General features: G+C 46.5%; 1 protein-coding gene across 5 annotated transcripts in view; it reads right to left on the bottom strand.

The window, feature by feature from the left end:
• The window catches only part of dapk1 (death-associated protein kinase 1), a 310,534-nt gene that overhangs the window by 63,178 nt on the left and 229,736 nt on the right, over positions 1-17,620 (bottom strand). For all 5 annotated transcript variants that reach the window (XM_072516716.1, XM_072516717.1, XM_072516715.1 and 2 more), the window contains exons 19-20: positions 8,569-8,646; positions 3,025-3,247 (exon numbers count right to left, since the gene is read on the bottom strand). In XM_072516716.1, the coding sequence (XP_072372817.1) occupies positions 3,025-3,247; positions 8,569-8,646 (301 nt within the window). The remainder of the gene's footprint in view (positions 1-3,024; positions 3,248-8,568; positions 8,647-17,620) is intronic.

The raw sequence follows: 17,620 nt of genomic DNA, 5'->3' as shown, positions 1-17,620 counted from the left end.
CTCCCTCTTCCCGTCCCTGATATGGCACATTGTATGAGCTAAAGATAATAGGTGAAACACTCTGGTAAAACTCTCCTCTTTCCAATGTATAGAACAAGGTAAGGCCGCACTTGGAATATTGCGCACAATTCTGGTCGCCGCACTACCAGAAGAATGTGGAGGCTTTGGAGAGGGTGCAAAGGAGGTTTACCAGGATGTTGCCCGGTCTGGAGGGTGTTAGCTATGCGGAGACGTTGAATAGACTTGGACTGTTTTCATTAGAACAACGGAGTTTGAGGGGTGACCTGATAGAGGTCTACAAGATTATGAGGAGTATGGATAGAGTGGATGGGCAGGCACTCTTTCTCAGGGTGGAGGGGTCAGTCACTAAGGGGCATAATTTAAGATCCGTGGGGCAAAGTTTAGAGGAGATGTGCGAGACAGGTTTTTACACAGAGGGTGGTGCATGCATGGAACGTGTTGCCAGGGGAGGTTGTGGAAGCAGATACATTAACGGTTTTCAAAGGGCATCTCAACAAATACATGGATAGGATGGGGTACTAGGAACTGCTGAGGGTTTTGGACAAGGGTGGCATCATGAAAGGTACAGATTTGGAGGGCCAATTGTCCTGTTCTTGTGCTGTATTGTTCTTTGTTCCTGATGGGTCGGTGAGTTTATCCAGTTGACAAATGAATCACAAAGACCAGGAAGATTAAATTTCAATGCTAGCCTGTGCTGTGGTGTTAGCGGGTTACAATTGACTTCAATGTCTCAGAGGCTAAAGATCAGTCAGGGTCTCCCTTCCTTTCAACTCCTGCTGCAAGTGCGCTTGCATGAAGGTTGCACGGGAAAGGATTGGACTTAGTTGTGAAGTGTGCTACAACTGAACAAGTTATCAACACTGATCGACCCAGGGTGGCATGTGGCACAGTGGTTAGCACTGGGACTGCGGCGCTGAGGACCCGGGTTCGAATCCCGGCCCTGGGTCACTGTCTGTGTGGAGTTTGCACGTTCTCCCCATGTCTGCGTGGGTTTCACCCCCACAACCCAAAGATGTGCTGGTTAGGTGGATTGGCCACGCTAAATTGCCCCTTAACTGGAAAAGAAAAAAAATAATTGGCTACTCTAAATTTATTAAAAAAAGAAAAAAAAAAAACACTGATCGACCAGAGAGACTTTGCGCGAAAAGTCTGGAGGGGGTTCCCTAGGTTGCCGGGATACACCCTACTGGTGCGACTGCTGCTTCCGGATGTGGAAGGGAAGGGGATATATACAAGTGGCTGGGGAAGCGGGGAGGCAAATGGGTGGTGACAATTTAGGAGAAATGGGAAGTGAAGTTGGGAGGGGAGATCAATTGGAAAGAATGGAGCGAGGCACTGCGAGGGGTAAACGGGACCTCCTCTTGTGCAAGGATGAGCCTGATACAGTTTAAGATGGTGTACAGGGTGCATATGACTCGGATGAGAATGAGTGGGTTCTTTCAGGGGGTTGCAGATGAGTGTGAGAGGGGCCAACGAATCTCACACACATGTTTTGGGGTTGCGAAAAATTGGGATGATTTTGGGCGGGAGTGTCCGCGGCCTTACCCAAGATAGTGGAGGAGGAGGTGGACCTGGACCCTTTAGTGGTGATATTTGGGGTTTCAGAGAAGCCGGAGCTCATGGAGAGGAGGAAGGCCAATGTCACAGCCTTAGCCTCTCTGATTGCACAACGGTGGATTTTACTGGAGTGGCGTCGATACCGCCACCGGGGGTAGTGGCTTGGTTGGGCAACCTGTACGACTTCCTGCGGTTAGAGAAGATAAAGTACGAGTCAAGGGGCTCTGCAGGGGGGGGGGGGGGGGGGGGGGGGGGGGTAGAGAAATGGTGGGGGATGCTGGGAAGTATGTTTCCCGGGGTGATTATTTGCTGTAACCTGTTTTGATACATGTTTGTAATAAAATACATTAAAAAAAACACTGGTCGGCCAGACCTGCATGCAAGAATTAGCCACTTTGTTGTGCTACTAGAGGGTACCTAATGCAAGGACATGTTTCCATGGGCAGAGGGTGAACATCTTCAGAAAGGAAGATAGCCAAGAAGATTAACACAGCAAAAATTATTTGTAAAAAGGTATAATTCAAATGTTGCCTCCCAGGCTTGGCTTCCCATGGCCGACATCAAAATGGAACAGTTTTTTGTTTGATCCTCTCAGAAGTTTCTTCTACCTGTTATTGTGAACTGCACCGGTTTAACCGGCAAGTTCACCAGCTGTAAAGGGAGACTGAATTCTCAGCTCGCATTCTGAGGCCAAATCAATCCTCAGTCTAAGGATGACTGAATTTAATTTGCATTAATTATGTTTATACCCATCTTCATGCCTATTATATAAAGAATGATGGCTACCCAGCCATGGTTACAATGTAGCCACAAGTAATGCAGAAAGTTGCAAATTCCCACCGTGTTAAACTAAGAATCCAAGAAACCTCTTGCTCAATTGTAAGAAAGTAATGCATTCAGAGAGCCAGGTTCAGAGCTTAGTTTTGCCAACGTTCACAGAAGCTATTCCCAAATGGAAAACGGTGGTTTTATTGATTTTGACCAAATCTTCAGGTAAGGCATTCATCCATCAGCCACCTAACTGATGGGAAGCAGAAACATCACTGAAAATGGAATGGAGTTCCACTACATATTGCATTTAGTCCCCCTTACCGGATGGCCATTGAAGGTTTGGACAGAACTGGTGACTACAAAAGGGGAAAGCCATGAAATCAATGGCAGAAAAGAAATTTACAAATATAAAATAGACAAATTAAAAAATTCAACTAGAAACGTTGATTCTCTGGTAGGTACAATGGCATCATCAGTTTATACCCAAAAATAGTAGAGTCTTGCCTGCAACTGTTCAAGTTACTTTGCCAAGTGAACCAGACAATATTCACTTTCAACCGGTCACAATGATCTGGCAGCAGCTGTTTTGATAGGTCCCCAAAAAAAGACAAATTGCAGCTGTAGCTAATTATATATCGACAATATAATTAACCGTCAGAATGATGTTAAGCATACCTGTTGGTTTTGCCGATAACGGAGAAGGAGGATAACGAGTTGAGTTGGTAGATGACAGCCTTGGTCTGCGCCTCCTGAAAAAACTTCGCAGAAGCCCACATTTGAGAGATTCCACAAGTGTTGTTTTTCCTGTACATGAATTTCCAAACAACTTGAGTTTTATTCGGGCTTGAGAGTTCTGAGAAAGCCGAAGCTGCTGAATGAAAATTCCTCTATATGTATCCTAAAGCCAAATTAAAGCAACACAATTAATAGAGGTTCACTGCTTGACATTGTCTCCATGGGTGTGTCACCTGAGGTGCTAAGGAGCTGAAATGGGCTATTTGTAGCAACTGGTTAACGTGCTCATTTTAAATTCCCATGTGCATTATTTAAACAAAGTCAACAACTTCGTTAAAATGGCAAAGAGGAATTTGATACAAATGTCAACAACAGTGCATTCAGAAATTTCAATGTATAAATGGAGTCCGCAATAAATTAAACAATCTGGAACCCTGCAGTTTATGTAGTAAAGGGCATGCATCCATGAACACCTGCTTATAATGCAGTAGTAAGACTTACCTTTGGGTAAATCTGAAATGGATAAATATTTAAAAGCAGTTCAGTATTCTTTCAGTAGATGTCAGCAGAGGAGAATGAAAATGTGCTTGAACTCGAGTAGCACACAAAACAAGTAAATAAAGGTTATAAAGTCCTGTGCATGATAACGACCGGTTAGCATGATGTCGACAAAATACTTCATTTGGGAAAAAAAAGAGTGATCTTTTCTTATTATGGTGTTGAAATATATGTTAGATGAAGTAGTGCAAGCAACTCTCTTCTCGCTCTGCAATGTCCTCAGGGTCAATATAAACTCTGCCACTGGAGGGAGTGTTTCCTCCTTTCCAAACATGGGTGGGTTGGTTACTCAGGCTTGTAAGGCATTTTCCCTCAGAATATCTAAACCTACTGGAAATCATAAACAAAGGAAGTTCTGAACAATCACTTTCAAATTAAGTGCACAGAATTGTTTATTGTTTTATAAAAACAGAAAATGTTACCTAAAATTAAAAAACCCAGAAAATGTAAATACTCGGCAGGTCTGGCAGCATCCGAGGAGAGAGAATGATGTTTCAAGTCGAATGTGACTTCTTCAGAACTGAATTAGGTAGGAATGTGATGGGTTTTATGCCATTGAGCACAGGGAGGGAGAGATATAAAGAAAGGGAAGGTCTGGGAAAGGATAGAGGGCGGGGGAAATTAATTAACAGAGATGTCATAAGACAAAGGAAGATGTAATGGTTGCAGTAAAGAAATAAACCATTTGACCAGAGTGAGTGTAAATTGCAGAATAACGAACAGCTCTGTCCAAAAGCACAAACATAAAATACAAGGCTTGGACACCCCAATACATGGCAAAAAAAAAAGCGGTCAAAATGGGAAAACAGTTCATGGTCTGAAAATGTTGAACTCATTGAGTCCAGGAGATTGTGAAACAAGCGGGAGGGGAAGTGCTGTTCCTTGAGCTTGTGCTAAGCTTGATTAGAACATTGGAAAAGGCCGAGGATAGAAAGGTGATTGAGAGAGGAAGGTGGTCAATTAAAATGGCAAGCAACTTGAAGCTTGGGGTCATACCTGCAGCCGAGGTGTCCCATAAAATAATCAGCCAATCGGTGTTTGATCTTCCCAACGTAGAGGAGGCCTCGACGTGCACAGCGATACAGTGGATTAACCTGAATGTACAAGTAAATCGCTACTTCACTTGCAAGGAATGAGAAGAGGGAAGGTAAACGGCAGGTATTATACCTCCTGCAATTCATGGGAAGATGCCAAGGGAAGGGTTCGAGGTTTTGGGCGGGAATGAGAAGTGGACTAGGGTGTCGTGCAGGGAGCAGTCCCTTCGGAATTCTGACAGGGGAGGGGAGAGGGAGAGCTGGCGTTGACAGAAATGGCAGATGATCCTTTGAATGTGGAGGGCGAGGCGATGGATAGCGAGGACAATGGGAAACCGATCGTGGTTCTGGGAGGGAGGGGAAGGGGCGAGAACAGAAGTGTGGGAAATGGATCGGACATGGTTGAAGGCCCAGTCAACACGGTGAGCAGAGGGGTGGAGCTGGTGGTGGTGGCAATGGTGGTGGCGGTGGGGGGCAAGCCTCAGTTGAGAAAACACTCCTTGCTTTTTGTTAAGTGAAATCTTTGTCACTTAATCTCTCTCATTCTCTACCCTATTCTAGACCTTCTCTTTTGTGCTTCTTTTCCAATCCAGCAACATATAACTCGGCACTTCTCTCTTCTGTCAGTTCTGAAAAGCCACATTTGGCTCGAAACATTGACTTTGCTTCTCTCTCTCCACAGATGCTGTCAGACCTGCTGAGCATTTCCAGCACTTTGTTTTTATTTCAGATTTCCAGTATCCAGAGTACTTTGCATTGTTTGTTGTTTCACTTCCCTTCAGTGAAACACGGAGTGCTGCATTGTTGTGAGGGGTTGCATACAATAGAGGCAAAATATCCCATGGCACTTGTTGAAGAACACCATGAGCTTTCCCAGTACTTTGGACAAAGTCAACCCATATGCCTAAAACACGATTAACTGACCATTTTGTCTCATTGCTATTTGTGGGACATCATTCCCAACAGCACAAAATCTCAATGACGACACTTAAAACGCTGTGTAGCACTGAGAGATCCTGTGAATATATGAAAGATGCTGCATAAATGCAAGTTATTCCTTTTAGTAAAATGCTTCCTTAATATATGTCCCTTAAGGTAGCAGGGCAGGTGGATACAGTGGTTAAGACGGCATATGTTATTCTTGCCTTTATTAGCTAAGGCATAGAGTCTAAGAGTGGGTTATGTTGGAACTGTATAAACATTGGCTAGGCGACAGCTAGAATATTGTATATGGTTCTGGAATTCGCATTATAAAAATGAAAATTGCTTATTGTCACAAGTAGGCTTCAAATGAAGTTACTGTGAAAAGCTCCTAGTCGCCACATTCCGGCACCTGTTCGGGGAGGCTGGTACGGGAATTGAACCGTGCTGCTGGCCTGCCTTGGTCTGCTTTCAAAGCCAGCGATTTAGCCCTGTGCTAAACAGCCCCTGGAGGGATGTGATAGCACTGGAAAGGGTGCAGCGGAAATTTATTAGGATGTTGCCTGGGCTGAGAGTTTTAGTTATGAAGAGAGGTTGGATCAACTGGGGTTGATGGAGGGATCAATTACCAGGGGCATAGATTTAAGGTAGGGGGCAGGAGGTTCAGAGAGGGTGTGAGGAAAAACCTTTTCACCCAGAGGGTGGTGGGAATTTGGAACTCACTGCCTGAAAAGGGTGGTGATGGTGGCTACATTTACAAAGTATTTAGATGTGCACTTGTGATGCTAAGGCATACAAGGCTATGGGCCAAGTGCTGGAAAATGGGATTAGATTAATTAGGTGGTTGTTTTTGATCGGCACATACACGATGGACCGAAGTGCCTTTTCTGTGCTGTAGACCTCTGTGACTCTAAAGAGAAGCTTAATCAATAGAACCACACGGGCCTATTAAATGCAAACAAGAAAATCCCAATTATTGAGACCTCCCCTGAGTTTTTCTAATATTTAGAAATGGTATTTATATCCAATAATTTAGGTTACTACTGGAACATTATTATACACCTCATGATATCCTAATTTTCAACTTATTGATCAAGTGATCAATAAGTTAGTAGTTATTTTCCTGCTAACATTCCATAACATTCCATATCAAGGAAGCCTGTTAAAAAAATGGAAATAATTAGATTGGAGTTGCTGAAATTTGTTGCATTCACATGATTCATCACAGAATCATCACGGTGCAGAAAGAGGTCATTCGGCCCATATGTCTGCACCCACTCTCCAGATGAACATTTTTAGTTAGCCCCATTCCCCCGTCTTTTTCCCATACCCCTGAAACATAATTCAATAAGCCTGTGTGGTTATGACGCATGCACCCACACAGACAAGGCAGAAAACATGACAGAACTGGGATGACTCTCCTCGCCAACAGACATATGTGCAATCCCAAAAAAATCTCCCAAGTGGGAATGTGGCCAGTAACAGTTTTCATTATCAGCTGATAATTTAACCTGTCAAACTGTTTAATGTGCAGCTAAAGTAGGCAGCTAAAGGTGATAAAATAAGCTCACAGGACTTTACATAGTGATGGGATGGAATCAAGACTAGTGCTGCATTTATATTGCAAAACTGATTCGAAAATGAGACTGCAATGCCACTGCTGTAGAAATCAATGTATTTATATTGTGGGTTAGTTCGACAGTTTAGTCAGATCTACTTAAAAATCTATTTACAAATACATCATAGTTTAAAATAACTATTCCAGGGGTTACTTCACTACAAACAGACACCGACTGAAGTCACACGGAATCAGCGGAGAGCTGGCAAAATGGATACACAACTGGCGCGGTGATAGAAGACAGAGGGCAGCTGTGGAATGGTGCGTTTCTAAATGGAAGGCTGTGACTAGTGGTGTTCCGCAGGAATCAGTACTTTGTTGTTCATAGTATATATAAATTATTTGGAGCAAAATGTAGCTGGTCTGATTAGCAAGTTTGCGGACGACACAAAGGTTGGTGGAATTGAGGATAGCGGAGGGGATAGTCAGAGGATACAGCAGGATATAGATTGGTTGACGATTTGGGCGGAGAAATGGCAGATGGGATTTAATCCAAGCAAATGTGAGGTAATCCATTTTGGAAATACAGATGGGAATTATACAGTAAATGGCAGAACCCCTAGGGGTATTGACAAGCAGATCTGGGCGTACAGGCCACAGATCACTGAAGTGGCAACGCAGGTGGATAAAGCAGTCAAGAAAGCGTATTGCATGCTGGCCTTCATTGCTCAGAGCATTGAGTATAATACTTGGCAAGTCATGCTGCAGCTGTCTAGAACCTTGGTTAGGTCACATTTGGAACATTGCCTATAATTCTGGTCGCCGCACTACTAGAAGGATGTGGATGCTTTGGGGGAGTAGAGAAGAGGTTTACCAGGATGTTACCTGGTGCTGAGGGTATTAGCTATGAGGAGAGGTTGGATAAACTCGGATTGTTTTCACTGGAACAACGGAGGTTGAGGGGAGATCTGATAGAGGTTTACAAAATTATGAGTGGCATGGACAGAGTGGACAGTCAGACGCATTTTCCCAGGGTGGAAAAGTCAATTACTCCAGGGCACAGGTTTTAGGTGCAATGGGGAAAGTTTAGAGGAGATGTGCGAGGTGAGTTTATTTACGCAGAGGACGGTGAGTGCCTGGGACATGCTGATGGGGGAAGTGGTCGAAGCAGATATGATAGCAACATTGAAGAGGCATCTTGACAAATACATGATGTGGAGATGCCGGCATTGGACTGGGGTGGGCACAGTAAGAAGTCTTGCAACACCAGATTAAAGTCCAACAGGTTTGTTTTGAATCACTAGCTTTCGGAGCGCAGCTCCTTCTTCAGGTGAATGATTCTAACCGTGTTGTTGGAAAGGTGTGTTAACATATGCCCACAGTTAAGATCACCCATTTATATAGACGTGTTACCTTTTTAAGCCTGGAAAGTAAGTTGGTGACTTGTTCATGCTGTTCTGCTCTAGCAAGATCCTCTGCAGTTCTTCCATCCTGTTAAACAACCAGCAATCAATCCAATTAACACGATTTCCACTCAATTTCATATTTAACCTGTGAAAAGTCACGCTTGGCAATCTGGGTTTTATTTTCACACTCTTGCTCTAGAATATGAAAGTTAGAAAACTGTTTAACCAGGCACTCAGCCAAGAGCCACTTAACAATTCACTCTGGAAGATTCTGAAATGAACCACATTCACTACATTGATTGCATAATAATTAGTTTCTGCTATAATCACATGTAAATACTTTGGGCTGAATGCATCATACAAGCAAATGCCTACTGAAAACAAAGAGGAAGCAAAAAACTTCACAAAACATTTTCTCAGGCTCACATTCCTAATTGCCAATATTAGTGGTTTACCCTGAACAGGAGTGATATCAGATGAAGAATTAACCAGTTTTGTACGTCACTTTCAGTTTAGTTGGTATCGCACCAAACATATTATTCTCAACCTCCAATTGAAAAAAACCTTGCCCTGTTCTTCCTGAACTCACTGAACCATTCAGCACAGGCAACAGCCTGCACCTATGCTGGCTCTTTGAAAGAACTATTGCCACTTCCCCTCTTTAAAATATTCATTCACAGATGTGGGGATCACTGGCTGGGCCAGCATTAATTGCTCATTCCAGAGGGAATTTAAGTGTCAACCTCATTGCTGTGGATCTGGAGTCACACGTAGGCCAGACCAGGTAAGGCTGGCAGATTTTGTTCCCTAAAGGACATTAGTGAACCAGATGGGATATTATAGAAATCGGCAGTGATTTCATGGTCATCATTAGACATTTTAAAATTCCAAATTTTTACTGAATTCAAACTTCACACACATCGACACTACCCCACACCCTCAAGTGAGGACGCTCTGGGGTCCCACCCCCTCAGTCCCCCTTACAGCACCCCCTTCATCTGCCATGGAGTCCATAATGGTCCAGTGATAAGACCACTAAGCCACTGCCTCCCCATTGCCCCACAAACCCCCAACATCTCACTGTTCCTGCACCTCTTTAGTTAATGTTGCCTATTGTCATTCCTCCTTCCAAATTGCATCACTTCACATTCCTCTGCACTAAATTTAATCTAGCATTTCAGCAGTCTATGTCCAGTTCTATGGACTTAGTACTTCACCCAAAGGCCCAAATATCAGCTTGGACAGAGTTCCAGGCTACTTAAATGGCCCAGCCAAACATGGCCCAAAATCGATACACTACTCACACAAAATACATTTTCCAACAAGTCTGACTGATTGGTTATCAGGAACCTCAGCTGATTAGTCTCCATACTCAACTAATGGCAGCACCTCAACTGCTGGCTCACTTAACACATATCCAGGAACAAGGGCACGATTCTCTGACCTCGTTGTCCTCTCCCTTGAGCGCAACACGGCCAGAGAAAGCCGGAAAAGGCGTCTAGCAAGCCCCCTGATAGCCCTCGTGCCTCCTGGGATTCTCCGGAGTCCCGCAAGACGTCGGAATCGGAACCCTGTACCAGATGGCGCTCACGGAAGTAGATCGTAAACATACTTACGACCTACCTGCACGGGGTCCACCAGCCTCCCTCGATTCTTTGGCCTCCCTAGGGAGGCTGCAGCTGGGCGTCGATCAGTGCTGGTCCACACAAAAGTAGGTGGTCAGGGCAAGTGCAGGGTGGCTCCATGGCCCTCCCCAGCTGGCACCTTGGAACAGCCACCCTGGCACTGCCACGGTGCCTGGATGGCACTGTCAAGGATCGGGGGCAAGGGGGGCCATGCCCATGAAATGACGGGGGTGTTTGAAGGGTGGGGGAATGCAAGGCAGGTAAGATGGGGCCTCTGGGAGGTTGGGTAGGGGGTGATGGGCAGGTGTCCTAGAAAGGAGGGAGGGTGCTGTAAGGGGAACTGAGGGGGGACCCCTAGGGATCCCATAGTGGGGTGTCCTCACTTGGGGGGTGTGGGGTAGTGTCCATGTGTGTGACGGGGTGACATTGCCCATGGGTGGGGGGGAACTACAAGCTCACTTAGAGATTGGGGTACCCTTTCAAAATGGCGTCCCAATCTCTAAGCTCAGCGCCCCAGTACTAAAAAAACCTCAAAGCGTAGGCTAAACCGGTGAGAAACGCCCCAGGGTCAAAAAAGTGACTAAGTGTAATTGAATACCGGAGGGGAACTCACCGGCAGAGCCGGCGGAAAACTCTGTGAAAAACCCGACACAAATTAATTTAGATATTTTTGGGAGAATAGCGTCCCTAATCTTGGGACCCTCTGATGGATGAGCTAGTACTACACAAATTAGTGTATTTTTCAGATGGCATTCTATCCAGTTGTTTTAACGTTTCAAACACTTAGTGAAACAGGGAGCAACCTTGACATTGCACTCAGTTACAAATGTGTCTTGCCGCAGATAATTTTATTTGGATTATATTGCTCCAGTGGCACCTGAAACCTCCTCAGACTTCAAACAGAATCACCACATGAGCAATCACTACTCTAAACTATAAATCATGGTAAATGTTTGTGTTAGATCACCATGGCTCGTAACAGGTTTGACAACTTGAATTCCTATACCATCACCTTTGAGACATACGTACCAAATTTATGCATTTCACTACTAAAATTTTATTAGTTCCATTTCAAATTTCTGCTGCAATTTGAAATTGCTCAACTTAAAACAAGATCTATGAGCATATATACCATAAATTTACATTTGCATCACATTTACATCTTATGCATAGCCCTGGTCCAATGTATTATTCTTGTTGGGAGGAAGAAATGGGCAGCACGGTAGCACAGTGGTTAGCACTGTTGCTTCACAGCTCCAGGGTCCCAGGTTCAATTCCCGCTTGGGTCACTGTCTGTACGTTCGCCCCGTGTCTGCATGGGTTTCCTCCGGGTGCTCCGGTTTCCTCCCACAAGTCCAGAAAGATGTGCTGCTAGGTAATTTGGACATTCTGAATTCTCCCTCAATGTACCCGAACAGGTGCCGGAGTGTGGAGACTAGGGGATTTTCACAGTAACTTCATTGCAGTGTTAATGTAAGCCTACGTGTGACAATAATAAAGATTATAAAATTATTAAAATTAAATATAGACTGCTTTACAACCTTCCCAGCTACACCCTTGCTCATGTAAGGTTCACTCTTTTATTTTTATTTCTCTTGCTATTCAGTCACTGGTTTTCACCCACATGTACATAACTAGTATCAAATGATTTTATTGGAACAGGATCTAATGAGGATCATGCTTTGCTTGTGTTGTGTATAATTAAGATTTCAACTGCAATACACTCTTCAATGTTTATGGGGGTTGGGGGCGGAGTTTAATATTCAGTCTTTAAATTAACCATAAGCTTTGCAATTTTTTTGAAAAAGGGCAGGTTTTAAATGGTGTACATGGAAGATGATTTTCAGAACTGGTGCCGCTAACGTGAAGCCTTGCCTGCTTTCGGTATATATCTTAATTCGCGGGTGACCTTGCAGGATTTTGCATTTGTTATAAATAACGTTAACTTAATTCAGGGCCATGTTCCCGCAACTTAACCAATATGCATGACAAGGCTTTACGCCGTGGCACAAACTCAAAAAGTGAATTTGTGCTGAACATAAAGGTGGTGATTGTAGGGCAAAAGCTACCGCAATAGACAAAGGTACAAATATTATTATACCTTTTACATTGATTTTGAGGAATGTAGCCAGATTGGTTTTTTCAAAGACTTCCTTTCAAAATACGATTATATTTCCATTGATTTTGTAAACAAATGTGTATGAAACACAAAATACAGGTTTTCTACCACTGCGGTTATAAACCTTTTCAGAGCTCACTAACATTTACAGCAACACTGATCACTGTGAGACTTGGTCCTTCATTCCTGCTAACAATGTTATGATCTTTTTATGGAACTTAGAAGAAAGCCGAACACCGAATAATTTACTAACAGAACTTCATGTTTTTTTGAACAAAACAAACATTATTGCATTTGTAAAGTAAAATTAAACAAAGCAAACATCACTATAGCTTACAAAGACTTGTGCTATAAACTCAGTTCTCCTTTTACTCACTCAAAAGTGTTCCCGTATCTTAAAGAATCTTGAAGGTTCATTCACTTTTCCTGGAACCCGCCCAAAAAGGTACGCCACAGTCCTTTGAATTTAACCTCAATCTTTCTTAGTATTCCAGCTATTCTTCCAGGTAGATACTACATGGAGGTCCTCCTATTAGCTTTTATCTAACCAATTCTACAATTTATTTTTAAAGACCCCACAACTGTAGACTCTTCAGCTCCATGTCCTGGCTTTGGACATGCATGGATTCATTTTTCCCCAGACCGTTGTTCCCACAGCTTCTGGACAGCTGTTTCTAAGCTAACTCTTCAAGCTGACCACTTTCTGCCTTCTACAGATTTCTTCCACTAGCTGCAAGCCACAGCAAATTTTCCAGCAACCTTTCCCTCACGAAATCCAAACTGAACTGCCTGCTTTTATCAGCAAACACTCACAGATAGGTTAAACAAAAGGACCTTCTAACAAAAGGCTCTACCCTGTTATCACTAATTTCTGTGGCAACATGAGATACAAGGCCTCTTCGCAGATAGAAGTGCAAATTAGCTACCTTTGCTTTGCAAAATTTTCCTGGATTCTTCTGACAAATCAAATCAATAACTTATATATCTAACAAACATGGGGCATATTCCCAGGCTTACTGGCACCATTACAAAGCAAGAGCAAGCTCTCTACTGTTTGTGATCTTATCTTTCTAGTTCTGACCTTGTAAGTCAACATGGCCCCCAATCTTTTGATTGCTCTTGTTTACTATATAACTTGCACTGAAAAGTTCCAATTCCTAAAAAAGTTATATTCCTAAAACTAAAATCTATATTCTAAAGCATACGAATCAGATTTTCACACCAGCATAGTGTTATCAGCAAGAAATAATTCACAGAAGTTTTGATGCAGTCTCAATCTCCATTATCAAAGATGCTTTGAAAGGGACTTCCGGTTGCGGCTATGCGGAGCTAAGCCGCACGATTCGGCAGCTCCCGCGATCACGGACGTTCGGGCTCTCTAGAGGAGCCCCAACGGGAATTTTTTGAAGACATTCCGTGTGGGAAGGGAAGAGTGAGGTCCCCGTTCACCGTTTATGGACCGGACCAGAAGCGAAACGGCCAAAAAAGTGGCATTGGAGCAGCGGGAGAAGCGAGGGAAGAAAAACAAAATGGCGGCAGCTGGGGATAAAGTGGAATGCGGGCTGGAGCTGCAAGAGTTCATCAAGCGCTGTTTCGAGGAGCTGCGGAAGGAGATGCTGGCGCCTATGCTGTCGGCGATTGAAGGACTAGGGATGACCCAGAAGGCCCACGAGGTAAAGATCCAGGAGGTGCAGAAAAAAGTAAATGAGAACGAGGATGAGATCTTGGGCCTGGCGGTGAGGGTGGAGGAGCTCGAGGCGCTGCACAAGAGGTGGGCGGGAAGTTTCGAAGACCTGGAGAACAGGTCGAGGAGAAAGAATCTTTGGATCCTTGGTCTCCCTGAAGGAGTGGAGGGGGCCGATGCCGGGGCATATGCGAGCACGATGCTCGAGTCGATGATGGGCGCGGAGGCCCCTTCGAGGCCTTTGGAGTTGGATGGGGCACACCGGGTGCTGGCGAGGAGGCCCAAGGCTAACGAGCCGCCAAGGGCGATTGTGGTGAGGTTTCACCGTTTCACGGACAGAGAGAGGGTCTTGAAATGGGCCAAGAAAGAGCGGAGCAGCAGCTGGGAGAATGCGGAGATCCGAATATACCCGGACTGGAGCACGGAGGTTGCAAAGAGGAGAGTGGGTTTCAACCGGGCCAAGGCGGTGCTGCACCGGAAAGGAGTAAGATTCGGAATGCTGCAGCCAGCGCGATTGTGGGTCACATACAAGGATCAACACCACTATTTTGAAACGCCTGAAGAGGCTTGGACCTTTATTCAAACGGTGGGGGGGATGTTTGATGTTTGTTGTACATAGGGTGTTAATCACGCGCAGGAAATGTTCCACGGGCTGGGGGAGAGATGGGGATGGGGAAAGAGACCGGGTGAGAAGACCGTACGAGAAGGTGGGCGCTGGTGCTGGAGGGAGAGGAGGCTTGGGGATGGGGGAAATGAGACAAGGCCGCGACAGGAGCTGCGCCAGAGGGAGCGGGGCAGGCTTAGGAAAGTGTGGGTTTTTTCCCGCGCCAGGGAAGAAAGGCGGGGGGGGGGGGGGGGGGAATGGAGGAACGCACACTGATTGGGAGATTCCCACACGGGGGGGGGTCAATGGGACGGCGGGGGATGCCGGGGTCAGCTGACATACGGGAGTGTTATGGGGGAGCAAAAAAGCTAGACACGGGTCTAGCGGGGGGGAAAGGGTTGCTGCTGCACTGGCCGAAGGGGAATGGGACACAGAAGAGATGGCCGGGGCGGGGGTCTCCCGTCTGGGGGACTGGAGGGTGAGGGCGACGCGGGCACGGGTCTGGCCCCCCAATCTGGCTGATAACGTGGAATGTGAGGGGCCTGAATGGGCCGGTAATGAGGGTCCGAGTGTTCACGCACTTAAAGTGACTGATGGCAGACGTGGTCATGCTCCAGGAGACACATTTGAAGGTGGCGGATCAGGTCAGGTTAAGAAAGGGATGGGTAGGACAGGTATTCCATTCGGGGCTGGACGCGAAGAACAGAGGGGTGGCAATATTGGTGGGGAAGCGGGTGTCGTTTGAGGCCAAGAATATCGTAGTGGACAACGGAAGTCGATATGTGATGGTGAGCGGTAAGTTGCAGGGGACGTGGATGGTATTGGTAAATGTATACGCCCCGAAGTGGGATGATGCCGGATTCATGAAGTGCATGTTGGGGCGCATTCCGGACCTGGAGGTAGGAAGCTTGATAATGGGTGGGGATTTTAATACGGTGTTGGACCCAGCATTGGATCGCTCCAGATCTAGGACCGGAAAGAGGCCGGCTGCGGCCAAGGTGCTTAGGGGGTTTATGGACCAGATGGGGGGAGTGGATCCGTGGAGGTTTGCCAGGCCGCAGGCCAGGGAATTTTCTTTTTTCTCCCATGTGCACAAAGCCTACTCCCGGATAGATTTTTTTGTTCTGGGCAGGGCGCTGATCCCGAAAGTGGAGGGAACGGAGTATTCGGCCATAGCCATTTCAAATCACGCCCCGCACTGGGTGGAACTGGAGTTGGGAGAGGAGAGAGACCAACGCCCGCTGTGGCAGTTGGATGTGGGACTGCTGGCAGATGAGGCGGTGTGTGGGAGGGTGAGGGGGTGTATCGAAAGGTATTTGGAGGCCAACGACAACGGGGAGGTGCGGGTGGGGGTGGTGTGGGAGGCGCTGAAGGCGGTGATCAGGGGAGAGCTAATCTCCATCAGGGCTCATAGGGAGAAGATAGAGGGCATGGAAAGGGATAGGTTAGTGGGGGAGATTTTAAGAGTGGACAGGAGATACGCAGAGGCCCCTGAGGAGGGATTACTTAGGGAAAGGCGACGTCTCCAGACGGAGTTTGACCTGTTGACCACAGGGAAGGCAGAAGCACAGTGGAGGAAAGCGCAGGGGGCGACGTACGAGTATGGGGAGAAGGCGAGTCGGATGCTGGCACACCAGCTCCGTAAGAGGATGGCAGCGAGGGAAATAGGTGGAGTCAAGGATGGAAGGGGAGCTACGGTGCGGAGTGCGACAAAAGTAAATGAGGCATTCAAGACCTTCTATGAGGAGTTGTACAGATCCCAGCCCCCAGCGGGGGAAGAGGGGATGAGACAATTCCTAGACCAACTGAGGTTCCCAAGGGTGGAGGAGCAGGAGGTGGCTGATTTGGGGGCACCAATTTGGTTGGAGGAGCTGAGCAAAGCTTTGGGGAGTATGCAGGCAGGGAAGGCCCCGGGACCGGACGCGTTCCCGGTTGAGTTCTACAGGAAGTATGTAGACCTGTTGGCCCCGCTGCTAGTGAGGACTTTTAATGTGTCAAGGGAGGGAGGGACCCTGCCCCCGACAATGTCGGAGGCGACAATCTCTTTGATCCTGAAGCGGGACAAGGACCCACTGCAATGTGGGTCGTACAGGCCGATCTCACTCCTCAACGTGGATGCTAAGTTGCTGGCAAAAATGCTGGCTACGAGGATCGAGGACTGTGTCCTGGGGGTGATTCACGAGGACCAGACAGGGTTTGTAAAGGGCAGGCAGCTAAACACCAATGTGCAGCGGCTCCTAAACGTGATAACGATGCCATCGGTGGAGGGAGAGGCGGAGATAGTGGCAGCTATGGACGCGGAGAAGGCCTGTGACCGAGTAGAGTGGGAGTACTTCTGGGAAGTGCTGCGTAGGTTTGGGTTCGGGGGAGGGTTTATTAGTTGGGTTAAGCTCCTTTACAGAGCCCCGGTGGCGAGCGTGGTTACGAATCGGCGGAGGTCGGAGTATTTTTGTCTGTACCGTGGGACGAGGCAGGGGTGCCCCCTGTCCCCCCTGTTGTTTGCATTGGCAATTGAACCCTTGGCCATGTCATTAAGGGAGTCTAGGAAATGGAGGGGGGTGGTCCGAGGGGGAGAGGAGCATTGAGTGTCGCTCTATGCAGATGACCTGTTGTTGTATGTGGCGGATCCAGTGGAGGGGATGGTGGAGGTCATGCAGACTCTAAGGGAGTTTGGGGATTTCTCGGGCTATAAGCTTAATGTAGGGAAGAGTGAGCTTTTTGTAGTACAGGCAGGAGACCAAGAAAGGGGGAGAGACGATCTACTGCTGAGGAGGGCGGAGGGGAGCTTTCGATACCCGGGGATCCAAATAGCTAGGAGTTGGGGGGCCCCACATAAACTGAATCTGACGAGACTGGTGGAGCAGATGGAGGAGGACTTCAAAAGATGGGACATGTGACTTCCGGGTGCTTATGCAGAGCTAGGTCGCATATTCGGTAGCTCCCGCTTGGAATGGACTTTTGGGCTCTTTTACAGGGCCCCCGCGGCATTTGTTTGACATTTTCCGGTGTGACAAGAAGACTGCAGCA

The sequence above is a fragment of the Scyliorhinus torazame genome, chromosome 9 (assembly GCF_047496885.1).
Source record: "Scyliorhinus torazame isolate Kashiwa2021f chromosome 9, sScyTor2.1, whole genome shotgun sequence".
NCBI lineage: Eukaryota > Metazoa > Chordata > Chondrichthyes > Carcharhiniformes > Scyliorhinidae > Scyliorhinus > Scyliorhinus torazame.
The sequence above is the reverse complement of the archived record's forward strand: the minus strand, read 5'-3'. Positions and strand labels throughout refer to the sequence as shown.